Source organism: Anopheles ziemanni, chromosome 2 (genome assembly GCF_943734765.1).
Source record: "Anopheles ziemanni chromosome 2, idAnoZiCoDA_A2_x.2, whole genome shotgun sequence".
Taxonomy (NCBI): domain Eukaryota; kingdom Metazoa; phylum Arthropoda; class Insecta; order Diptera; family Culicidae; genus Anopheles; species Anopheles ziemanni.
Genome location: NC_080705.1, coordinates 61,569,491 through 61,596,491, shown reverse-complemented (window position 1 = coordinate 61,596,491; position 27,001 = coordinate 61,569,491). Strand labels below are relative to the sequence as shown.

Below are 27,001 nucleotides of genomic sequence, written 5' to 3'. Positions count from 1 at the left end.
TGCTTCACAGAGACCGGGGAACGGAATTGGAAAATTCTGTTTACGCAACAGCAACACTAGCACGACTGGGGGTGTTAATTCCGAACGGTAGGTCGGTAACTGGTAGCCAAATTTGTTAGCAGCTACATCCGTAGCTGCCGAACGTACGTCGTGCTGCCATTTTTTCACGCCCCCGAATGAATAGTAGGCCAAATCGACGGCGCCTTGTGGTGGGAGGTTACGGGAAAGTCGACACCAGGCGTCAAAACACACAAACACGGCACTGGTTGAAAACTCTGTTCGAGGTTGCAGTTGCAAGATTTGATTTGTTGGTGTTTTTGTTGGAAGCGTTGCCACGGGTAACGGGCGATGTGTGTTTGTTGTTGACACGAATTTTGAAAGGACGAGCTGCGAACAATCAAAGGATGATTGCGTGCACTTCATGCAAGCGGATCACTTTCATGCAAGCGGACAGAAACCTTGGTTGGATTGTATGCAATTCTCCGTTCGGGAATCTATTAGCAGATAAGGTTATTTAAAATAGAATTCGGATCTTTGTTCCATTACAACAACGTGATAAACGTACGGAAGGAACACATCATGGTTTTACAGAAAATGTAATAAGTTTTATTTCACCACAAGTTTCTCTCCTTCGTCGGAACGCCATCCGGGCGTCCAGCAGTGAAAGCAGCGATCATCTGCTGTCCCAGCAGCCTACACGTTTCTTCCTTGCGGCACGATGCACAGGATCGCTTCTGGCCTGCCCACCTTCCACCTGCTGGTGCTTCTACTGTTGTGGTGTATTATTTCACTCGTTATTTATAGTGTGAAGGAAGCTTATCATAGTTATCATTCGTGTCGCGTGAGCAACACACCGCGCACCCGGAAAGTCTGCGCTAAAACGCTAAATTGCATCTCATTATCGTTTTTCTTCTACTTTAAACGATTCCCATCCTTCGTCTTTTTGCATGTTTACGTTCCAACCATAGGCATTGGTAATCGGCCATCGCCAACACGAGGCGGGGGAACAGTGTATCGCATTTTTCGATAGTTTCATTCGCGTAGTTTCACTCTCGTTCGTTCCGTCACTTTAAGTGTTTCCTCTAACTATCCAGCAGATTGTTTCATAAACTGATTTGTATCTGTACTCGCACCGATTCGCTTTTGTTTTTGCTCTCGAACGCGATCATTAATTGCACCAAGTTAAGTGCCCGCAAATACTTGAGTTTTCCCCTCCTCCTGCTGTTCTATTCCTTTGCACCGGTGCCTTAACTACACCAGTATTGATTTCATTCCTTTCGCTTTCTTAGTGTGTAGTTTTCTTTTACTGTTTCATTATTTTCTCTATAGCTATAAGTTCAATATATTGTTGTATAATTAGTTTTCTTCTGCCGCGGGTTACACGCCAGTAATTGTGGCTTCCATTTTCTTTTTTTTTATTACGTTATTCGCTACGCTACCAGCCGCCACATCCTTCCGAAGCTGGGTTCGCTTTTAGTCCCCTTAGTTTATTCCGTTATTATTGTGTTCACAATCCGTTCCTTGTTTAGAAGTTTTCAATATTGTGTTGTCCCAGTGTGTTAGCGTACTTTTCATTATTTCTTCATTTTTCTGCAATATTTTGTAGCCAGACCTCCTTCATCATGTTCGTTGCCTGGCGACATCCGCCAACAGCGCATTCCTCCATCGCCTTATTACATGGTATTGAAAATAATATTTGATTATCAAAATATGTATATATGTGTACGCATGTGTGTGTTTCTGTGTAGTTTGTATATATATAATATATCTTTCCTAACTTTTGTTACACTTTTTGTTTCCTCTGTTTCCCGTTCGCCTAGTTTCACATATCCAAATGGGTAAATTGCAAATGTTACATGTGTTTTCTTTTCCTTGCTGAAAAAAGGTACACGCAAAACCCATTCCAAGAACCGCAAACGATGTAAGATTAAGACGATAACAATTGATTGAGGTAAGAAACACACAGTACAAACAAAAGCTTCTGCATCGCTAGGATTACAAAAGGACATCTAGGACTTCAAAATAAACGGTCGGTTCATGGGGTTTGCAGTTTGTCGCAAAATGATTCTGCGAATGAGCAACTTTCTATGTGGTTTTTTTTTTCATTTAACCTCTTCTTCCCAATCGGTCTCTGAAACATTCTTCTCATTTTTCAATAGCATTCATTAGTACGATCGCATTAGTATCGATATATCGTACCGTCCGTCGGTTGAACGTACAGTTAGACTCACTATTTTGAACTAAGAATTGAAACGTTTTGTGTCCATTCGTTGCGATTATCAACGGTGTAATGAAGGACATCGCACCTTGAACCTGTTGCCCTTAAAACTACTTTCTCCTATTCTTTTTCCATCCTGCCGCACACGATCTGCAGGCTTGAGCTAGGCAGGGAGTGTGGCCACATCTGTGTGTATACGCTTTCCTCAACAACGGGCCCCGGAATTAGCAGGGATGACTTTTGTTACACTCGTTACGCTACTTAAATGGTATGTTTTAACGGTCAACTGATTGCTTTTAGAAGAGGGTTTTAGCTGGTTTCTGTTTTCCCATCGATAGGTTTTTGCTTTAGAAACGATATGGTGGATGGGAAACTTAGGCATGGAAAAAACCACAGTCCACATTCGACATTCAAACTCACGCAAAGTGGAAGGGTGTGTGTTGGTAACAATAAACAAGGGAAATAAAAGATAGAATACTAGAAAGAAGGACACAGAGAACACATTTTCATAGGCGAAGATGTGTGCACGCGAAAAACTTGTAGTAACTTGCAGGGAAACAAATCATAAGCGGTCGCTCGACATTTTAACAACCCATCGAAGCACACAACCAAAAGAAACGAAAGAGTTGACAAAATGGTACGGTTGTACTTGGATCAAACATTACTACAGTACGATCGAACGGTTCCACCTTTTAGAGTGAGAGCGGTTCGTTCGCCATCAGTGCCTAAATTCTAAATGTTCCGATACATATTCGTTAGAGAAAGGTCAAATTTACGCGAAGCAAAGTCGTTCAACACGGGGACTATCCATTCCTTCCGTGTTGCGTCCAAGATGATTCATCCAGTTCAAGTGTCCATTTCCGTTTTCGCTGCATACTTCGTTTTCCATGGTATCTTTTTATGATTGACTTACACTTGGGGGGTAAACAAATGTTCAAGAGAAAAAAAAAAACAAAAACCGTTAGAATCTTTCCTTGGGGTGACCAACGGAGCCTGATTGTTCACAAAACACTCATGCAGAAATTCCAAAATGGTTTTAACAGAACAAAACAAAACAAAACAAATAATAAAAATACATCAAACAACAAGACAAGGGTTACTAGGTTTTGGTAGAAAAGTTCCACTATTGTTTAGTTTCCACGAATGAATCTAACAGATTGAAAGGAAAAGAAACAAAAAAACAATCGTACAAGACTCGTTCGTAGTACGCCAAAGTAAAACATTATTTGTATGAAGTAGATAAACTCTCGCATTGCATCCACTTGCCCTTTCGTTATGCTTTCCTTTTCGCTATCTTCATTATCTCCTCTGTTCTACATTATCTTCTCTATGTTTCAGTGGAGTTGTTCGCACTTTCTGCGTTCCATGAACATCTCTATTACTCATCTCTTTTTCGCCTGGTGGTAAGCAGTGTGTGTTCTACTATTGTTTTAACAATGGCGCAGTCGGCCTTTCGAAGATTATTTCAACTGCTTTTGAGCTTAAAAATGACCACTGCGAATAATGGAACAAGCATTATTAGATTGATTTAGGTTGTTCTCAACTACATAATCCACTTCTCAACCCTCTTGTTTCCCATCGTTTTCCTCTCCTGCATTATTTACATTAATCAACGGTCGTGTCGTCGTCGTGCTCTAGTGCTTGCGTCAAAAAAAAAGAAGAAAAACAGAAAAATGCAACACTCTTATACTATCTGTCTCAGTCCCGTTTGCCTTTTGTCCAGGTTTCAGTTGTGTTCCTAGCTGCGTCAGTTACGAGTCGATCCGATTAGGAAGTCAATTCCGGAGTGTGGCAATAGGGCAGAGGGTATCAGAATCGAGTTGGAAACTCGGCTTCTGGTCCAAGGGTCTGTGGTGGATGAGGGGTTTACAGTTCGAGGGTGGTGTGTTACAAGGAATATCATTACTAGGACGACTGATCGACACGAAAAACGTTGACTCTTTCGCAACATACACACTAAAACACGCACTTTCTCCTTCTCTAGCTTCCATTCTCTAATGCCTGCAAAAAACCACCTCCGCTTGAGCTCTGGCCGGTAATATAATGTGGACCTTTATCGTATGCGCCTTTCCGGTGTTGTTCCTACGTGTGTGTGTATTGGGAAGTTTCGCTTAAGGATCGAGATATTGTAATATTTTCGTGCAAGTTCTGAATTGCATTTATAAAGCACCCCCTTCTTCTTCTACTACTACATGCGCTGCGCGGTTCCCTTTTCATTTCGATTTATTTGTCTGTGTTTTTGCGGTCGAAATCATTATCAGCCAAGCTGCTCTTACGTTTGCGTCACACTGAACTGAACTCGCCATCGTCTCTAATGCTTGGCGTTCCAGGCCGAATTGATCGGTCCCTGGGAGGACGAGTCGGCATTTCCGGCACCCGGTCCACCGAGCCCACCGAAGTCGGGGAAGTCCTCGAGCGACTGAGTGTTGGGGGTCTTGCGCTCCCACGGTGCACCGCTGACGACGAAGCCCTGCTTGTTGGCGTGCTGCTGCTGGTTGCTCATCGAGTCCTCCATCAGCTGCGAGAAGGTGGTCGGTGCCGACGGGGCCGCGGTTACGTCCTGCAGATACTCTTCCTCCAGATTGAGCAGGTAATCGCGGCATGCTTCCACGTTATCGGGCGTTCCGGCGAGCACAACGAGCGATTTGTCCGGGTCCTCCATGCGCGGGAAGTTCACCTCGACACCGAACTGCTCCTTGATTTCACGCAGCCGCTTACCGCGGAAGCCAATGAAGCGACGGTGCACGCGCTCGTCGATCCGGATCTCCTCCTTATATACTGAGCTAAGCGAGTCAACCATGCCGAGAATCTCGTCACGCGCTGCCAGCGCCTTCTCCTCGTAGCCCTGGATCGTGATGATGCTGTTCTGTGGATCGTCCTGCTTCGGGAAGGAGATCTGCACACCGTGGTTCGCGCGAATCTTGTTGATGACCACGCCGCGGCGGCCGATGATCTTCTGATGGTAGGCCGGGTCCACCTCGACCTTGATCTCGAACGAGCGCAGCTCGCGATCCTTGCGATCTTCCTCGAGCTTCTTGATGCGCTCGGCAATCGCTACCTTCGCATCGGCGATGGCCGTCTTCGTACCCGTCACCTTGATGATGTCGAGCTTCTTGTCCTGCGGCGACATCTCAATGTGCACATCGTACGCGTTCATCAGCTCCTTCACGTCCCGTCCCTTCTGACCGATCAGCGAGCGATGCAGATCGAACGGTACGCTGATTTCCTCCGTCTCCGGTACCAGCGCCAGCAACGCTTCCTTCGCCGCCTCACACTTCTCCTTGTTACCACTGATGCGAATCAAATCCGACGCACGATGCACCGGTTCGGCCGTCACCGATGCCGGCGGGGTCGCTTCACCGTTGCCATTCACCGCAGCCGGCTCGGCGGCACCAGCATCGCCCTCGACTCCGGCAACACCGGCGTTGCTTCCGCCATTCTCAGTTGTGGGGGCCCATTCGTCGACGGTGGGTGCAACCATGTGCTGAGCGGAAACACGCTCCGGGAACTTGATGTTGACGCCGAACTCGGAGGTGATGCCCTGCACCTTGAAGCCACCGCGACCCATCACGATGCGATGGTGTTGGGCGGGAATGTAGCACTCGATCGTCACCATCGACTCGAGCTCGCTGACGATCTCGAGGATGCGCTGCTTGGCCGCCTCGATGCAGTCCTTCGGGCCCTTCAGCGTGACGCGGTCGTTGCGCTCGTCACGTTCGCGCGGGAACGAAATCGACATGCCGCCGCACTCCTCCTCGATGCGCTTCAGCACCTTGCCCCGCATGGAAACGAAGTGCTTGTGGTACTTCGGATCCACGGTGATCTCGTCGTCGACGATGTTGTCGATGTTCTTGATGATCGCCTCCAGCTCGGTCTTTGCCTCCTCGACGTTCTCCTTCTTGCCGATGATCGTGATCACTTCATTGTCCTGATCGTTGACACCTGAGAAGAAAAAATAAATATAAAGTAATCTTGTAATCTTCATAATCAGATCAATACGATAGGACTCGTTCCCACGAACTACAATGCCATAAATACAGAAAAACATATTTACTTGGTAATTATTTTTAGTTAAAGCTTTGCACTTGGTATGCTCCATTTTCTTTTTAAAATACACCTTAAGCTTATTAGGAAGGTTATAATTTGAAAAAGGGCTCGGAAAAGTCCGGCCCGCGTCAAATCCAGCCTGCCAGATGATTTCATCCGTACCGCAAGAAAGTTTTAGTGCAACATACGAAAAAAAGCTCAAATTATGTCTGATTTGTTCACGACTTGTTATTTTATTAAAAATTTACATTAAAATGATGAGAATTTTTTGAAGTATAATTAAAGAAATTAGTTTGCAGAACAATGAGTCAAAATTTATATGATGGAAAAGTACAAAATTAACCGAAAGTGGTCGAAATAGTTTAAAGTAAAATTTTCAAATATTTTATCTCATTCCACTGTAACTGTAGCTGTTTTGTAGTTATTTCGAAAATTGGTACTTCATTTAAAAAGGATTTGCTTAAGACATCTGGACCGCACATTCGTGTCTCTTTGTCATCATCAGGAAACGTTGTTATCTTGTTAACTACCGAAAAAAGTTATTCTTGTTTATCTCGATCCGAATTCAAAATGGTAGAGCGATTGTAAATACCGAAACTTGTTAAGCAAACCCTGGTACTTACCTGGGAAAATCACACGAGCACCCGTCTTGTCACGGATCTTCTTGATGGAAGCGCCATTCTTTCCGATCAGGAATTTGTGGTGTTGCGGCTTGGCACGAATCTGGACCGAGTACGAGGACAACTCCATCTCGCCCGATAGCTCCAGCAGCTGCTGCTTAGCGCGCTCAACGTCGTCCTTCGGGCCGCGCACCACTACCTTGTCGCTCTTGGAGTCCGAGCTGGGGAACTTGATCGAAACACCGCCGCACTCCTCCATGATCGAATTGATCAGTATACCGCCGGTCCCGATCAGCGAAATGTGATGCTTCGCCGGGATGACCAACTCCTCCGTCACGATGTTCGCCATCTCGTTCTGGATCTTCTGGATACGCTCGCGTGCCTCCTTGACGTTCTCGCGCTTTCCGGTGATGAGGATTACCTCGTTCTCGTTGTCCTCGGCCGGCAGGTCGATCTTGGTCTGCGTCTCGTCGCGGATCTTTTTGATGTTCGCACCACCCTTACCGATGATATACTTGTGGAACTGCTTAAAGATCGGCACCTCCATCACGAACGAGTTCTTCTGCAGTTCCTTCACGTACTGCGTGAGGTACTTGTGGCAACGGTCGACATCCTCCTTCGGGCCACGGATTTTCACGATGTCCGACTTGTCGTTCGGGCCCGGAAACACGATCTGCACTTGGTTGTGCTTCTCACGGATCTCCCGGATCGATTCACCCTTCGCACCGATGATCGTCTTGAACAGCCGGTGGTCGATTATGATCGACTCCTCCTTCTCGTTCTCCCACTTGGCGATCTTCTCCAGCAGCTCTTGTTGCGCCTTGGCCACGCCCTCGGCAGGGCCCTCGATGCGAATCGGCTTGGCGTCCTTCTCGTCGATGTTGATCTGCACATCGTACTCCTCCTTCATGCGGTTGATGTTCGAGCCCGCCTTGCCGATGATGTGCTTGCAGTGCACCGGATCGACCGACATCTCGGCGAATGTGAGCCGCCCAGTCAGATCGTTGACCATCTTCTGCAGCTCCTCCGACGCAATCTCGACCTGCTCCGGTGGTCCATCGATCTTGATTTTATCCTCGCTGAACTCGACGTGCACGTTCGGGTGCTGCACGGAGAACTCCTTGATGTGGCCGCCCTCCCGTCCAATGATGTACTTGTGAATCCAGTGCGGGCACTCCAACACGGTCGTGCGGATCGAGTGCGCCTTCTGGTACACAACGCTCAGCGCGTTGCCCAGCTTGTCCTGCGGGCCGCGCAGCGTGATCGTGTCACTCGGCGAATCGCTCGGCGGCATCTCCACCGACACGCCCGTCATTTGCAGGATCTCCTGGATGGTGCTACCGCGTGGCCCATACACGTACTTGTGCTGCGCCCGCGACACCTCCACTGCCACCGAGGTGCACTTCTTCTCCATCTCCTTGTAGATCGCCTCGATGCGCGCCTTGGCCGCCAGCACGCCCTCCTTCTCGCCGGTGATCATGATTTCGTCCTTCTGCACCGACTGCGGCGGGATATTGATCTTGGCGCCGGTTTCCTCCATCATCTTCTGTAGGTTCTCATTGTACGGGCCGAGCACGAACGGATGGTAGATTTTCGGTACGTCGAACCGCTCGAACGCCTTGCGCGACTGCTCGTCCGACATCGTGCGGATCTCGTGTTCCGCCTTCTCGATGCCCTCCTTCGTGCCAAGGATGGTGATCGTGTCCGACTCCTCGCTGATGCGCGGCACGTTGATCTTAGTAGCGGTGGTACGCTCCAGCTCGCGCAGCCGCTCGCCCTTCTTGCCGAGGATCCAGCGGTGGTGCTCGCGCGGCACGCTGATCGTCTTGCTCGCCTGCGTCTGGAAGTGCACCAGAATCTTGCGGCGCGCCTCCATCACCTCGCTCAGCTTACCGGTCACCAAGAACGTCAGCGACTGGTCCTTGCCGCTCGAGATCTCGATGTGCGCGTTCGTTTCCTTCATGATCACCTGGCACGTGCGCAGCGACTCGCCCTCGCCGAACTTGTCCGAGTCGTACTTGCGCTCGCCGGACGGCACAATAAACACCTGCGTAACGATCGAGCTGCCGACGCGCATGCTCTGTGCGGCCGGCGACAGGGCATTGTTGAACCGCGGCGGCTCGCTCTCCGGAAGGGCCGGGAACAGATCGTCGTAGCAGGGCGTGGTGGCCGGGGCCGGGGCCGAGCTGGCGCCTGGCGCAACGACATTGTTCTCATAGGTCATGTTTCCGGACTCCATTGCTCCCATTACGGTGGTCGAATCCTCCATCGTTACTGCCTGCCTGCTTGTTATTACTGCTTGGAAAGAAAAGTCCTATTTCGTTGCAAGTCTTTACAGTACAACTAAACGCATCGAAACCACCATACGACGAAGACGTACCGGAAATGGGAAAAAAGAAAATAATAGATAAATTAAGTATATGCTCCGAATTGATGATATATTAAGAACAGTAGATCGTCGCTTATCCAGGGTGTTTGGTACCGGGCGGTCCCCAGATAATCGAACTTTCATGCAAATGAATGTCTATTAATCTGGAATTTGCTAATAAAATTCAACACCGCGATCAGTTGCGGACCCACGGATAATCCATCAGCCGGTTAATCCGGCCCCAAATAATCTACGTTCGACTGTATTGAAACGTTGAAACGAATTAGTAACTTAAAAATGTGTAAGACTGACCATCCCCCGACGAGTTACAGATACACGCCACGTGGCAGCCTATTACTATTTGCCGACGATATTCTGTCACATATTCTGCTTCCTCCCAAAACACAACGGAGACCCGCAGAGCTCGCGTTCAAAATAGTGCGTTACGTATGCAATGGGGTCTGTGTTCCGAGGGGTTGTTTTTTGAGACACACACACAAGCCCAAGATCAAGCTTCATACTGTGAGCTAAAGATTGGGCAAAGATGGTGCGTAGCGTACATCCGTGTTATCGGGTTGCTCGCGTTCTTTTCTATAGACAGAAAAATAGAGAGAGAGAGATAGGGAGAGTTTTCATTCCACCCAACGGATCGTGGTTGCATGCAGATGCAGATCATCTTAGGCGTTCCGCGGGTTTGTTGGTGCGGGTTTTTCCAAGTACAGATGGAATGTAGAACATACTCGCGTATGCACCCGAGCGAAAAGGGCAATCTTACATACACATACACAAGCATACGGAAGCAGCTCTGCGCGATGCTTTGGGTTGTGGGCCACTGGGAGGGAAAACATTAAGAAATGCAGTTACTCCGCCGCTTCGGATGGGGCTACAGAGATGGAGGAGGGGCAGTTTATCGTCAACCCGGGCGAAACCGGTGGGCGATGAACTAGGAACTGGTTTTAGAACGAGCATACGAAGTGGAGAAGAACGGTGTACAGAAAGGCATGCTCCAAAGTGTGTTCCTTTCTATCATCCTCCACTCGCTCGCCGTTTCCAACCTGTTTCTGTTCGTCGTTGGTTTTGATTTGGCTGCTGTTATTTTTTTTTTAATTCAGAACACGTTCTTCCCTTTTCCAATGGTACATTCTTCCCTGGTCGTTTATTTCTTCGTCAAATCAGACGACAAGTGTGTAGACCATTTTCAATCGCATTTTCTTTAATTAATTTTTTATTTAAATTTATACTTAAAAGTATTACCATGTTCTTGCAACAAACGGAATGAAATTACTTTGGAAGTGACATTGCTGTTTGTGACGGTACGATCATGATATTACAGGAAGAAGAGATACGCACGTAAGAGCTATTGGATTTGGATTCCTCTCAACCTAACCAGCATCTTTCTTACTAGGTGTGGATTTTTTTCCGGGAGAACTACAACCGCACTTGTGTTACGAATTTGTTTAAACAGGTTGGATTAGGTGGCCTTTCTTGAGATTGAATTGAAGAGTATGAGACGGTCTATTAGATGTTCGACAAGGAAGGAAGGTTCATCATCGCTTTGGTGGTCGCTTGGATTATCAATTTTTTGTTTTGCGATACACTTCCACCATTTTGTACACATCGCAACATTGTCTGCGTCGCAAGAGATTACTTAACGGGGAGGTCACTGAAGATAAGTAGTGATCGCCATTCGGTATCACGCGGCGTAATGTTTCCTGACGTACATTGGAGCAAGGTTATTCATAGCAATGCAGCAGCAAGTGTACCAAATGAAAACAGAAAATACTGCATTAACCAACAACCGACGAGAAAATCATCGTACGCTTGAGGGTAGGAAAGCGGGGACATATGAGGGCAGTGGTGGAGGGTTACAGCAGGATTGATTGTTGCTCCGTGCGTGGCAATGGAGAGTAACTGTTAAGCAATCGGCTCTGGATGCTGATAAGCCGGGAGGAGCCAAGCCAATCAACCGGTCGTCCAGTTGTCGGTGGGCAACTGGGCAAGCGCCCACCGGGGCAACCCGACGACGATGCGGGTTTGTTGATAGTGCTTCGAACTCTCCCGTGTGCCGGGTGGATGGATGGCGATGACGATGACGATTGTTCAGCAAATCGTGCCCGGTCATTATCAATCGGTTGCCGAGGGGACGTGTTCCACACCCTCGGAGGAAAGGTACTGCTTTTGCCTTAGAAACTAAGAAGATGATGGTTCGTCGGTTGATTCCCGAGCACGGCTCACTCCTTTCGGGTTCTTCAGACAAACCACTGTCAACGTGGCAGACGTGAAACGTTGAGTATGTTTTCTCTCGCTCGACTTTTCCTATGACCAAACAGTGCTAGAAATTGTCGGAGAATAAACATTGGGCGGTACAGCATAGATCTACCAAAGGGCCAATTGTAGATGTTGCATTCTTCACATGGCATTCGCTTGGAATCCTAACGGTAAATGAACGACGACGCATGGAAGCATGAAGAGAAAATCGGCAAACAACAGCAACGGTGTTTCAGGTGATGTTTTGATTCAACCCCTGGGGCGGCACGAAAGGAAAACGGACACACAGTGCACGTTATCAGCACACCCCAAACCTATCGACGTGTCATTTTGCGTAGTGTTCCGTGGCGTACTTTTGCCCTTTTAACTCCGTTATTGGCATTGAATTGGCATAGGAATTACCACGTAGATGAGCAGTGGATGTTTTCATCTTAAAAACAAACAACTTTCAAATGCTACGTTCTACGATTGTGCGCCGGATGACTTCGCCGAAATGACAATTGCGACGCAGAATCGTCTCCGCACTTGCATAGGCGAATCGGGGGGTGTGGGGGTGTGTTGTGGCCGGTCATGGAGGGCATGTGTTGACGCGACCGCAGAAGGACGGTCGACGACCTACAACCTAACCAACCACCGTGACACGACTTGCCCGGACAATGTTTGGCTGTTGCTGACTATGCTCATCGTCCGGAGAAGTCTTTCGGCAGGTTCACAGAATGTGCCTACCTTGAAGAAAATTAGGCCAACATTAGGGTTCCTTCGTGCGAACCTGGAAAAGAGCACACGTCGGCAGATTTCATACCGCCACAACAGTATTGCACCAACACGTACACACACACGCACGGCACACGCACGCACACTTGCATTGGCGGTGAAACAATCTCCGGACACAATCTCTCTAGCAACCGGTGCTGCATTACTATGGTGTTAGTTGTGCGCGGATGATCATCGATACACACACGCACACACTTTTCTTCTATGCTGCGGGGCACATCTTGATTTTTTCTCGTCATTTAGGTTTCGCTGCAGCGCACAAGAAACGCCGCTCCATCTTTAGCTATCAGCAGCGGGTTCCTTTATTGTCTTCATGCGAAACGTCACGCGATTTTATGAAAGCTTAAGGTGGCGCCTGCTTGGACTTCACGGCGCGAGAAAGACCGTATGCGATGAAGCTGACCTCTGTACTCCCCCGGGAGGGTTTGGAGTGGGAGTTTTTTCACTGTCCTTAATGTTTTCCCTAGTTTTAAGCGAGTTACAAACGTGGTATCCCCAACCGGCATCAGCGAGCACACGCACCGTTATCCACCAATGGCGTATTGAAAGAAATGTAGTTACGTTTTACCAGACTGAAAACTCTAACCTAAGGAGAAAGATACTTACTGTACTGCGTATGCCAAAGATCCGGGATTAGAGCGGGGTTGTTCTCGTTAGAGACTCCAGTTTGATGCACTTGGCTTTGACCTTTAGGTCGGCGATGGCGCGTTGCGGGAGCGATGGACGAAATGATGCGTTCACACAGTAAAACACGAGGAAATTACGGTTGCCATATGACGACCGGTAGAAAGGCGTAAAAAATACAGAAACGAAGGAAATATAATTAGTTAAACCCTTAGTCGAGGGAATCCAAATTTTCATCAAACAATTATTTCACTCCACTAGTACACAGCACCGTGCTTGTTTGTGTTTTAATGTTTCGGGAAGGTGCATTCAATCATTTACAACCGTGTGTGACTTTCACTACAAAAACTGGGGCGATTGCATGGGATTGCTGTTGTTGAAAATGGGCTAATGTTCCATTTTTCTAGAACGCTAAGGTTACTGAGACTGACTGTACTATACTGACAGCTATCAAATGTGGCGATTGTTCACATCCTTTCGCAAGGAAGGAAGAACGACGACAACAACAACAGCAAACACCGAAAGGATATCAAAACACAAACAAGAGCCATCTCTTTTTTCCTCCACCTGCCAACCGTGTTGACCGGCTTTTCACTGTGTAACACGACTAGAAGCGGGAGGGGGGTGGGGCACCAGCGGAAGGGTGGTGTATTAGAACACATACGCGGAAACCGTATCCGGCGGAATGTTCGCGCGAGTGAGCAGACGGCAACAATGAGCGTGCGAGCGAGCGCGTGAGATGAGAGAGCCGGCGGAAAGAGAAATGACCACGTTTTTCGCTACGAAGGTACAACGCCGGGAGGGAATTCTAAACAGGACCTGGGCCGCGAATATTTACCAGTGGCAGTTTATTTGCTTAGTATTTCGTTCAGACATGGACCAATCCCGTTCGCGTTACAACTAGGACAATAGAAAGAAGTTTTCTTGAACTATCTCTGCACCAGCTCAGATGGGCAATAAATTACACTTTCACATGTGATTGCAAATTCCGACCGGCGGGGGAACAAGAGAATCCTTCCTTAATGTTAGCTGATTGTTATCGAAAACATTCAAAAAGCTACAATATTTCTCCATCTAGCGCACTTGATCAAGATCGCCATCAATTGCGACATTCGGACTTCCCGACGTGCGAGTGACACGCGCACAGAAAGAAAGGGAGAAGGCGAGCGCTCGAGCAGAGAAAGCGAGAAAGGGATAAGGTGCTGAACTAGCAGCAGCACCAGAAGCAGCAGCAATATGGTGCTGCGGTATGACGACCCCGCAGCAATCAGGAGGACGATCAGACGGGAATCGAAGAACTAGAACGCACGGTTTCACACACGCAGCAACGCAGGGGATGGCTAACTTCGTAAAACCGGATTCGATCGAGCGACAGAACGGTGTGTTCCCGGTCGGTGTGACGCGTCCGCCCGTCGAGATGGCCGAACCGGATTTTAGTTCCGCACACTGGGGACAATGCTGGGCGAAAGAAGGAACCCGTGCATGGTTGGTATGGTTGCCCGCTGCTATGCGGATAAGACAGTCTCCCCCGGTGGGATGCATTTACCAAATCAAATTCTACACATTCACACACACACACGATATGCGCCCGACGACACGGATTTTTACCGGCCCTATATTTTCACGGTGGCTGGTGAGGAGGAAATAAGAATGACGAGATCCTACTTGGTGATCCTGGTCCGAAAATAGGATTCCAAAAGGCAAACACACGGCGCACAAGGAGCGAATAATGCGATAAATTACTGTTCCTACCGACCAGTTCAGTGCGACTGTCGAAGTGATTTGCTTTCGTCGACGTTTTTGACACGGTGGAACAGAAATGGCTGCGCTGTGCAGGTCTCGTCATAAACGTCTGTGGGACGGATGACGTCACGGTTCAAAATTACGTAGCAACATCTTGCTTTACACTTGCAGAACATGATAAAATACTGGGAGAGCATTATTGTTACATTTTTAATATATTACTATCTGGGTTTGCAATGACATATTGCGATTTTTTATTCAGAAAATTTAATCCGCAGGACAAGCAAATCCTTGGCTATCGATGAACCCAGTTCCTGATAACGGTGATTAGTCCGGGGTTTTTCATTCGATTTTAAACGTGAACGAACTACAGGCAACTTGGACAGAACTGTTTATATGTCCTTGTTACTTATCGTTACAATTCCTCACTAAATCCGGAATGAACGGGCTTTAGCTATATGATTGATCCCCCAAATATTGCCTTTTTTAAATGGAACTACGATTCCAACCGTTCCATTATATCGTATTCATTTCCATCACTAGGTTTCAAGCGAACTGTCAGATTAAAGGTTCGTCGATTAAATATCACTTTCATCGATTATTATATCATGGCTAGAGTTGGGCGTTATTAATCTTGAGGCGAGATTTATTCCGATGAATCTTTAAATCAAGATCCGTTTAGATTGATTCATGAATCTTTCTACCAAGATTCATTCAGATTAATTCATTTATCTTTGGGTATTATTATAACAATACAGTGATAATCATTTCAAAATCTTGTTTAAAAAATTCGGGAATGATTCACGAATCTTGAAAATTGTTTAATTGGCGTTGAACAAGAGCCAGGAAAGGTGGTTTTCCTTTTGCGTTGTTTGCGATTCATGAATCGCTCATTCAAATATCAACTTATCAGGAAAGATTCATTCGAGCTCATTATTCACAATATGAATTATTCGACTCTAGCCAGGAACTGTCGTTGTAGCAAATAAAGATGGTGTGTAAACAGTACTGTTGTGCCTTATGAATTTTGACGAGATTAATTCATATGAATCTTTCACTAAAGATTCATTCAGACGGATTCATGAATCTTTTGAGATTCGAATCTTCAAATATGTATGAACCTTTCGAAACCTTAATGAATCTTGATGAATTTTTCATGAATCCACCACGAATCTCAATGATTCTTTCATTAGCGTGGAACATGCGACCAAAAACAAATGGGTCCATCTACTAAATTTATGCTCATCGCTCTTCATCAGTCTCTCATTGCAAGATTCACGAATCTCAAAAATGCAAAGAATCATTCAGATTCATGAATTTGAATCTGAATTACACAACTCTAGTAAACAGAGATTTATTTTCAACGCCCGCCAATATTTGGAAATATTTCAAACAGGATATGTTTTGGAAAAGTTTCACTTTTTCAAAAGCAGCGGTCTGGTTTAGATTTGTAAAATAAATTTAGATTGCACGTGGTTTGTTGGAATATAAAAAATAAAGGCGGTACGATTTGTTGTGAATGATAGGCATACATAAATATACTTACTTAAGCGGCGCTACAATCGATGAGCGGTTTCGGCGCCACACTGGTCTAATTCCATATCCCGGCTTTACTGGCAGATTCGGCCTACCACGCCTCCTAACTCCTTGAGAACACCCTAAAAGGACTTTACGGGCTGGGTCGTACGGTGCCATTCTCATGACATGATCAGCCCACCGGAGCCTGGCAAGTCTAATTCGCTTTATGACAGTGAGGTCTCCGTACAGCTCGTAGAGCTCTTCGTTATATTGGCTCCTCTATTGTCCCTCCTCACATACGGGGCCAAAAATCCTCCTGAGCATTTTCCTCTCGAACACGGCTAAGAAGGTTTCGTCAGATTTGATACATAAATATACAAAAATTAATTATGATAGCAAGCATAAACAATTTTTTTTCGGTTTCGTATTCTAAGTAGTCCTTGGACGATAAGTTTACATTCAAATAACCAGTAATTATAACGGCAGTGTAAAATTTTGAAATGTGAGAGTGTCTACAATTAATGAAAGGTTTGCAGATTCCAAAATTTCAAAGATTCTGGCAATGTTTGTTCGTGGTTGTGACTATTAATTGAGCAATTTTTGAGCATAAGTTGATTAACAATTGTGTCCTACAATTTGGTTAAAATTAAATATTAAACAGTTTTGGGAACTTTTTTCATTGGGTTTTGAGTTGCTGTTTGGATCTTTCAGATTGGCTTGCCACTATTTCGTCAGAGAATATTCTCAGTAAAGCAACCGATAGGGAAATAATTGAGAAACAGACATCTTCTTTACTGTTCAATTGCAGCCAGGTGTCTTTTCTCATATTCATGGAGCAGAAGATGAAAGATATGAGGCATTTCAGTTGCTAGCGCTCGCAATACTTGCTACAATAAAATACAATATATTTGTTAGGCAGAGGCGGATGTACCTATGAGCGGACTGAGCGGCCGCGGGGGCCCCGAGCTTAAAGGGGCCCCGTGATGAAAACCTCAGATCGCAAAAATAACTACCGATTTTATTTATTCTCGCAGTGGTATACATATTTGATCAAAGTTATTACAGATGTACTTTGATATTGCTTAACCGTTGTTAATTTTCACCTAAAACCTTGTCATAATATGTTTTCATGAATCTTCTTTCTCATCTAATAATGTCCGTTTGACTTAAAATGCTATCAATTTACGTTCTACTAGTAAAAGTTTGCATTGTTATCCTTTTGAATTGTTTTCGTCATCGCTGTTAAAATTGATAAAAAGATTTGATAATTTGAGGGCGATTTAAAAAATCCTATTGCGATTTAGCACACATAAAAAACATCTGTGAAAAGGGATCTACATTTGCATTTACTTAAAAAAAAGAAAAACATGACATTTATCGCAGAAATTTTTTAAAATGAATAGTTTTCAATAGGTCGGTTTGGTTTAGGATGTGGAGATCATAATTAACAGAATGAATAAAATTATTAGCTTGTTCAGATTGCTTAATTCAAAGTGATTATTTTCAGATAATGAAGAGCTAATATATGATTTCATAAAATAAATAAATTGTGCGAAAGGAAACGTAAGTTACCTATTGTTGTTTGTTACCTATATTGTTGAATTTAATTATTTATTTTAGATTCTTTGAATCAATATTTACTATAAGATATGTGACGCAGTTATGGATAATAACGAAAAGATGTGTAGAATTTATACCTATAAAAAAACATAGAGACTATATGCTGAAAATATGTATAAAGGATTGCAAGCTGTTGTAAATCATGAGTCCAATTTTGGTCATAGGTATAGAAACATTTAGAGCACTCGAAATGTCTGGAGGGCCCCGTTTATCCAACCGCTTGGGGCCCCCGAACGGATTGATCCGCTTCTGTTGTTAGGGAATGAGCTTGTCTTCTTTTCAGTGCGCCTTTCTCGCATTTCAAATAACCATATTCTCACGAAGTGTTTTTATGTTAACCGAAGGGAATAAGGCTTTGAAGATGACACAATATATATACCTGTTAGGGAAAAGGAATCTTCAGAGAGACAGTAAACAAGCAGTTCCTTATTGTGCCTTGTTTTCATTGAGAAACCTTAGAGGGGAGAACAGCAAATATCTGCATGGTTTTCGTATGGAGTATTTGGTTGTTTCATGTGATATAAATAAGCATAATTTTGTTAACGTTACAGTGAAGTGTTTATTAAACATTGAGTAGCCAAACAAAAGAATGGTAATTAAACATCGTCGCTGAATTAAATTCAATTGTATGCGTTATGCATCTAAACGATGTATGCAATGGACAATCGAGAACAAAAATCTATCTCTAATTTGTCCACCATTCAGTCGAGGCAAAAGGTTTGTGAAGTAACATTGACAATCAGGCAGAATTTTGGCCGTCGAGCTAGAGTGCCGTAGGGATCAATCACGATAGTATTTTTTGTACGAATGTTTTCTCCATGGACCTTGCATTCGTAAAAATTGGGCATTCTTTCGAAGCAAACACTGGGTGGGGAAATCTGTGAATAATTTGAGCGAACAAAACTGAACACATTCCTTTATTTGAGCGTGCTACACGTTACGTTGAAAAGGGTCCTCAAACAAATTGTCATCGTGTTTTCATGTGCTGGGGAAATTAAACGAAAAGCAAACATGTTTTATAAATATTTGTGGACCCTTACACGAGTTTTCCCGGAATGACGATTCAAATATGCCACTATTTGGGACTAATTTTAAAAGCTGACCAAAACGAGCCATACGAAGCAATCATAGCAACCGGGCGCCTCCATCGATGTGAGGAAAAAGAGTTTTCCGTTGCGTCAAGTTCTTCTTCTCTTCTATTAACCACGCGATTCTACGGTGATGGCTCTTTTAGTCAGTCTCCGTGCTTAGTTGCTTTGTGTCGATTTTGGTTTGATTTATCGGACTGTTTTTCCTGCTTTCGCATTCGCTTCAGGTGACTGGTGACATTTCCATCCACTTGATCGCTAAGACCGGTAGTGGGAAGTGTCTTTGCACTCCGTTTGTGCATCGTTGGTTTTGAAACCACCGGAGTGGTTAGTTTCGAAGCCTTCGCCTGCCGGTGGCCAACGGTAGTTGACGGTGGTTTGTCTCCTTTGAGGATTTGACGCTTTATTTTCTCGCTACTTTCCGCCTTCGAAGCTGTGTGAGAGGTTTGGTTTGCCATTTTTGTTGCGTTGTCAGTTTTCTTAAAACGTTTCGATTTGTCTCCCTTCGCGAATGGCACCGTTTGATCGTCTTCGATGTTGTACCTTTTTGTAGTCGTCATTTTCCTATGCTTCAGTCTACCTTGCGTTTGTGTTTGCTTCCGTTGCTCTGTCCCCTTGGTACCCGAGTTATTTGTTCTCGTTCTGGAGACGACTTTTCGCTTCTTTAGCTTCTCCGGCTTTGCAGCGTTTTCTTTAGTGCGTTTTGCATTCAAATTAAGCCGATTGGCAACAATGGTGCTGGGCGTTGTGTGAGCTGCCGTGGACCGCAGGGGAATGAAAGGGATGGAGGTGGTAGTGGGAATAAAATGGCGCTGGAGGACCGGGCGTGGGTTGCGAGTAGTGCGAGGTTTTCTTGTAGATAGCCTACGGCGTGAACCGTACTTTTCCGTTTTGTCCGTTATCAGCCGAGAGGATTCCACAATTTCTTCGCCAGCCGGTTGTTCCTCAGCTGCTTCCTCCCCACCATCTCCTGCCTCTGCGCCCCCTTCTTCACCACCTGCTTCTTCACCCCCTGCCTCTTCACCACCTGCTTCTTCACCACCTGCTACTTCACCACCCTCTGCAGCTTCCCCTCCTTCCTCCCCGCCTTCTTCACCACCTTCTTCTGCTCCTTCTTCACCACCTGCTACTCCTTCGCCCCCTTCTTCACCTCCTTCTTCACCACCTTCTTCTCCTCCTTCCTCCACGCCTTCTTCACCACCTTCTTCACCACCTTCCTCCCCCCCTTCTTCACCACCTTCTTCACCTCCTTCTTCAACTCCTTCTTCACCACCTTCTTCACCACCTTCTTCACCTCCTTCTTCGCCTTCTTCTTCACCTACTTCTTCACCGCCTTCTTCACCACCTTCTTCACCTCCTTCTTCACCTACTTCTTCACCTCCTTCTTCACCTCCTTCTTCACCACCTGCTTCACCGCCTTCTTCCCCTCCTTCTTCACCACCTTCTTCACCTCCTTCTTCTGCTCCTTCTTCACCACCTTCTTCACCACCTTCTTCACCACCTTCTTCACCCCCTTCTTCACCAGCTTCTCCACCTTCTTCTTCTTCACCACCTTCTTCACCTCCTTCTCCACCATTTTCTTCACCCTCTTCTTCACCATTTTCTTCACCCTCTTCTTCACCATCTACTTCACTACTTTCTTCACCACCTTCTTCACCCTCTTCTTCACCATCTTCCGCACCACCTTCATCACCACCTTTTTCACCATCTTCTTCTTCACCACCTTCTTCACCATCTTCTTCGTCACCATCTGCTTCGCCGCCATCTTCCTCGCTACCTCCAACGCCCGGCATTTCGTCTCCCTCATTCGGGACGCTAGTAATTCCGGTCACTACGTCCGTGTCGACCGAAGATTCCGTTGTCGTGCGACGTCCCGGCATTATGTAGATAGGATAAACTGTATGATCGTAGGGAAATGCGGGTGGTGTATGAAAGAAGTAGAAGAAGAAGAAGGAAAATAAAGAAAGCAACATAAATAAGAGCGTCATCAGTTGCATATTGTGTCTATAAACATAAAAAAATCATTTGTTCATCAAACAGCTTGCTTTGGTTTATTGAATTGTCATATTCGAATGAATGAAAACATAGCATGAATGAGTCACTTTCTGCATTTCTCCCGTAACTTCCCCATGTGTTCCGGGCACCATTCTAGGGAACATTCGACTCACCTGGATAGGCACAGCATGGTCGGCGGACGATCATAATCCGAATGTACTTGGCGCAGTACTGACGCACGCCGGGATCATCGAGGGCAAACACGTGCCGGCCGAGGTCAACGATGGCCGCCTGCAGGTACGGGGGGTAGGCTGGCCAACGTCCGCTCGCAGCATACCCGCACAGGATCTCTGTGAACGGACGAAGGAGAAAAGTGTGACCACTTTGTAGCGTGCCGGACATGATTTTCCACGTAGCTGGGCGCCGTCCGGGGAATTCGTCCTTTCGCATGACAATTTCCAACCGGACCAGACTTGCACCTGGCGTGTTGGGAGTTTGAGCGCTACTCACGGGGCAGTCGAAGTAAATCCTGTGAATTTCCGTGCGGTTCCTTCGAGCCACCCGCAAGTCCGGTTGTCGTTGGCGGAGGGAGTACGGCATCGGGCACGAGCGACGGTGGTCTCCAGCCGTTCGGTGGATCGCCCGAGATCGGAGACTGGGGTGGACTGAACCGTGTCCACAGGAATGTCGAGTCACTCGGGTGGACGTGCAGGGCGAGCGCGAACAGCACAATTAGCAAAGTGCCTCCTACCCGTGGTCGACCCAAACAAGGAATTTCCATTTTCCCGAACTTGCTACGAAAGGGAAATTGCACCTTTACGCCTTGGTGGTTCGCGATGGAACAAACGTGTTGCCTCGGCCCCGAAGAGCACTTTCGTATACGAGCACTGATATTGTGTCCACGCGTGGGTGTAAAGTGTTGCCTTTAGGAATGAACCTTCCTCGTTCTAATTAGTAATGCTCATGCTGGGAAAAAAGACGTCCGTTCACAATGTCCACGATAAATTGGCCAGCCTATCGCTCACACTAAACACCTAACAGGGGAAACTAACTAAACCGAAACCTATTAACAGCCAAGCAAACCGGTGTTACCTGTCGACTCACCTTTCGCTCAGTCCGGCAACCGTAAGTCAAGTGAGGCTAATCGTAACCGATCGGGTTCATTTTAGCTAGGAAAACTGATTAGTGACACTATAGCGAGCTATCGCTGGCCAATTTAGGAATGGGTGGAAACTCATCTTCCGTTGCGAAACAGAACCAACGAGCGATGCGCTATGACCCAAATACACCCCATGCGCGCAAAGGAAGCTCATTAGGTTGCGTCAGCGTTCGCGTATTCAAACCTCGGATTGTACTAATGATGATGGTTTCCATCCACTGCTCCGGGTGCCATCCATCTTTTCTCCACCTCACTCCGCCCGAGAAGATTGGAGTTCTTTGGTCAATCGGTGTCTCGGATTGTAGGACGAACGAAGGATGCGTTGAGTTTTGTCCGACACACACACACACACACACACACACACACACACACACACACACACACCGAACCGTCGATTGCACTTAATTCGCCCGGGGGAAAAGCAGTAATGGACAGCCGAGCGATTCGATTAGCGAAGTCCGGTGAGCGTTTTCTACGAGATTAAAACACCCGGCTGGCGGGTTCCTTTTCCATTATTACCCATCGTGGTTCTCTTTCTTGTCGCTTGGAAGACTGTTAGTTTGATGCAATTGATCAATTTTCTCCGGTAATTGAGTAATGCCAGTACGGAAGGAGTTTCATTGTCAGGGGGACTCTTTCTCGAGGATGTTTGGAATGGCTTGTTGCAAAGTATCGTGATTAGAATATAAGGCGTTAAGAACTATTTGTAGTAAACCAATTGCTTAGTCATTCTTTATTATATGACAAGCTGACCCGACGAACTTCGCCCCGTCAAATAATTATGCAGTAATTCTGGATATTCTAAAATTTGAAATTGACTACCTGTGAGATATGTTAAATTTTGTTTTAAAAAACTGTATAGAGAAGAAATTTGAATTCATTATATTGGAAATCATTTTATTGTCATTTTATTATTGCTTTTATTGTAACGCACCTTGATGAACTGCATTTTTAGTCATTTGTTCGGGTGCGTAAATGTACAATGATGCCGGTTTTCCAACGCGTGCACATCCAACATATAGCTGGCCATGAGAAAACCAAAGCATTTCTAGATTTAAGCCACACACTTCCAGCGACTGCCCTTGTGACTTGTTGATTGTCATCGCAAATGCAAGATACACTGGAAATTGAATTCGCTTGAACTGAAATAGCATATCGTTCGATCTCAAGGGAATTCTAGGAATTAAACATTCGGTCCCTTTATAAACCCCTTTTAAAATTCTTGCCTCTAAGATATTGTTCATAAGCTGCGTCACAATCAATCGTGTTGCTTTACAAAGTTTCGGCGCATAAACGTTTCGAAGCATAATAATTACAAATCATGCGGCGGCATACCAGGCAAATCCTAAAAATTCAGAAATTCCACTGGATAATTCACGGCTTCGTCTTCATTTTCAACACGGTCGATTGATTTGTATGATCGCAAATCTCCCGGAATTCGGTTTTGAATTGTCCAGTTGAGGTCATTAAGGTCAATTTTGGGTGATATTTGGATACACATTAGTTATGAGATCCTCTTTAGTTCAAGTGAATTGGCAAATGGAAGTCGGAATTGATATTAATCCACTGGATATACTAACCGGAATCTGTCCGTTTCCAATTCTTAGAAGCTCTTTGGAGAAAACTCTTGCGCTTCTATCCTGTTGCAAGTGCACTCGCATATTCATAGTCAATCGTATGGTTTTTACGTATTGCCACAAATACGATGATTTGAAACATGCATTTACTTCATCTGCCGGTGTTGATTTTGGAATAACGGGAAGTGTTTGTCTAAAATCGCTTGCTAACAGTACCGTTGCGCCACCAAAACGACCATTATTGTTCCGCAGATCTTGTAATGTTCTGTCAAGAGCTTTGAGGGACCGTTTGTGAGCCATTGTGCACTCATCCCACACAATTAGTTTACAATTTTTCAATACTTGGGCCATAGCTGATTGCTTTGAAATGTTGCAAACAGGAGTTTCACTGACTTGCATGTTTAACGGTAATTTTAGTGCGGAGTGTGCCGTTCTTCCACCTTCCAGTAGCGTTGCAGCAATTCCCGTAGATGCGAGAGCCAACGCAATACGATTTTGAGATCGTATTGCCGCCAGAATCAAGGATATTAAGAATGTTTTCCCAGTTCCTCCGGGCGCATCCAGGAAGTATAGTCCACCGTTTTGCTGCTTGTTCAAAAGTGGGACATTTCTTTGAACTTGTTGTTCCAACGCCTTTATGTCGTATGCGCACTCACAATTCGATACATCTTGGATTTGGCGATTTGGCGCTGGCATATGAATTTCTGTCAATAATTTGCCACTCATACGCAAACACAAATCTTCAATTAACGCCTATGCTTCATTGTAGATCTTATCGTTCATTTGTAAAATCTCCTGTTGTTACTCCAATGCGATGTAGAATGTCTTCGGCGATGTCATTTTTGTACGTTTCCCATAGTTAGTGTGGATTTGAAGGCTGACATGTCGAAATGATCAACGCGAAAAGTGTACGAACTTCAGTGGCATGTGAAGCAGCTATGGCATCGTCCATTGTTTGATTCCACTGATTATCATGTTCCAATAATTCTAACAGCTGGCATGCTTCTCGAAAAGTTGAACACACGATACGATTTACGGTACGTAATGACTCAAACGATGTTGGACCGCGTACATTAACCAACAACAACCGAAGATAGAAGCAATCATCGTTTTTTGGGTGGATTGTGTATATTCGTCCTAATGCATTAGTTGAAAACACAACTGGATGTCCGTCTACTGGTTGGCCTCGCTTTCTACGTAACCATTTCTTTGACGATGCATTCCATGTGTAATATCGAAGCATTTCTGAATAAACCAATGTTGTTGCAAAAGGATCGCTGGCGCAGGTAAAAATCTCGTCAAAGTTGTTGCTGGTTGTGTTTCGGCTCGTTGTACTGCATTTTTTAGGTTGAAATACACTCTTTGACCATTCTCCAAATGAACTGCGAGATGCACAACAGTAGAAATTCGCTCATGAATTGCAAAAGAAAATATTCTCCATAGCGTTTCATTGCAGTTAACGTATCGTCCCATTTGATACTTGCTGATCTCATCTCACTCAAGATGTAGGTAATGCATGTAAGATAAGATTCGTATTTCAAAATTATTAATTTGAACACTACTTTTATGAAAAAAAAGCCTTTTTTCGACTTTTCTGATTTTTTTGCTTGTTCTTTAAAACTTTCAAACTTTTCATTTTTCTAAAACCTTAAAATGACCAAAAGGAAGAAATCGGCAAAAGATTTCGTTACAATAAGTTCTGCCGTTTTGTATTTTCGTTAAAGATGTAAATTTTTTTTTATTTTTTATATGGAAAAAGCCGTTTTTACCGAATTTTCTCATTTTCCGGCTTTTCTTTAGGAATTTTCAAATTCTCTTTTTTCCTAAACCTTCCTTGGGTAAAAAGGAACAAATCATACGAAGACGTCATCAAGATTGGTCCAGCCGATTTTGAGTTTTAGCATCACGAACATACAAACATCCATTTTTATAGATATAGAGATTTTCTAACTGCATTACTAAAGTAGTAGCAGTAAATATGTTTTATAGAGGCTTTGAGCCGGGTGGCCACTTTCACCTATTTGCATTACTAAACCATTAGCTGTGAGGTTTAGGAAACCTTTTAAGATATGTACGTGACACATCAACTTTCATTTTGTTTAATTCAATCTGACTATCAATATTTGTCTTACTTTTTTAAATGTGTTACATTCAGTTTTTGTATTAAGTCACGCACAGTATTATTTAAATGTAAGCCTTGTTTACAATCTAATCACTATCAATTTGGTTTTTGTTGAAACATTAAAACATTAATAACTTTATTTGTAGTGTCACTAAAGATGTATTACATGTGTTTAAAAAAAAATCCGTACCAAAAGGCTTCCAAAATAACTAACAAATTAATTAAATGGATAAATTCCATTTGTACTCTTCTTTAATGTGGTGATTATTTGTTTTGTTTCTTATGGATTTTTTAAAATACTCTCGCCTAATTTATTTTTTAAATATTTTCTCACACAAATTTAAGTCAACGCTTGTAATTGAACGCTTTATTTTTATAGATCAATTACAGCATATGTTTTGGAATAAAACGGGTCGAAATTTTTTTACTTGCTTCAAACGTTTTGCAAACCCGTCTCATGTGGCACACACGATTGCCATCGCTTCTTATCACCAAATTCAAAGGATTGCGGTAGTGAATTTGACCAATGCCAACATGGTTTGCCTGTTTATATTTGATAGAATGTATTACCCTTGAAAATAATTCATTGGATTGATTCTTTCATTCTAGATAAAAGTATCAGACAAATTTGCCCGTTATCAATTATGGATCTAATAAGCACATTTAAAAGGTGTTAAAAAAACTTTATAACCGCAAAGTGATGAACAAAATTCTATGAAGCAGTTTTTTTTATAAAAACAAGCAGTAATTGTGGTCATTTTTGAATATCAACTTCCGCTAAACCTCCCACCGTGGTTTAGGGGGTTTGAAACCAATATTTTTTATTAAATTCAAGTTTTGTTATTATTCAAGAATATTATTATTAAATTCAAGTTTTGGGTTGCAAGCGCCTATCAACAAAGTGTTTAATATGAACAATGAAAAAGAATAAACCAGCAACGATTTGATTGCCGTTCTTAAATGTCTTAAATGTTTTAAAATGTTTAGATAGTACATTCATTTTCACGTGTCCACTGGCTCTTAAGTTGATTACAATAATGATAAGTCTTAGCCCTACAAAGATTTGGATATCTTAATATTATTTAGATAATTAACCTTCTTTTTCGACATTTTAGTTTCATATTAAAATTGATCTGACTAAATATGCAATACAACAAGCAGTATTAAACCGCATAGGGATTTTTCTGCAGTGCTTCGTCCAGCAAATCAACAAATGTGTTTTCAGATATCTTAAGGAATTCTACATCTCAGGTAACAATG

The 27,001-nt window shown here is 44.5% G+C and overlaps 2 protein-coding genes across 3 annotated transcripts; one reads left to right on the top strand and one right to left on the bottom strand.

The window, feature by feature from the left end:
* Nucleotides 1-4,421: 4,421 nt before the first annotated feature.
* LOC131282040 (vigilin) lies at nucleotides 4,422-14,371 on the bottom strand. 2 transcript variants are annotated; one of them, XM_058311423.1, is made up of 4 exons: nucleotides 14,265-14,371; nucleotides 12,902-12,982; nucleotides 6,889-9,228; nucleotides 4,422-6,160 (listed from the first exon to the last, which is right to left on the bottom strand). In XM_058311423.1, the coding sequence occupies exons 3-4, from the start codon at nucleotides 9,152-9,154 to the stop codon at nucleotides 4,530-4,532; spliced, it is 3,897 nt and encodes a 1,298-aa protein (XP_058167406.1). In that variant the 5' UTR covers nucleotides 9,155-9,228; nucleotides 12,902-12,982; nucleotides 14,265-14,371; the 3' UTR covers nucleotides 4,422-4,529. The 2 variants fall into 2 exon arrangements, with proteins under 2 accessions (XP_058167406.1, XP_058167407.1); XM_058311424.1 differs by having other exon boundaries at nucleotides 14,229-14,356.
* Nucleotides 14,372-19,694: 5,323 nt separating this feature from the next.
* On the top strand, nucleotides 19,695-20,775 carry LOC131294009 (uncharacterized). Its single transcript, XM_058322057.1, has 2 exons — nucleotides 19,695-19,714; nucleotides 19,794-20,775. The coding sequence occupies exons 1-2, from the start codon at nucleotides 19,695-19,697 to the stop codon at nucleotides 20,773-20,775; spliced, it is 1,002 nt and encodes a 333-aa protein (XP_058178040.1).
* Nucleotides 20,776-27,001: the final 6,226 nt, after the last annotated feature.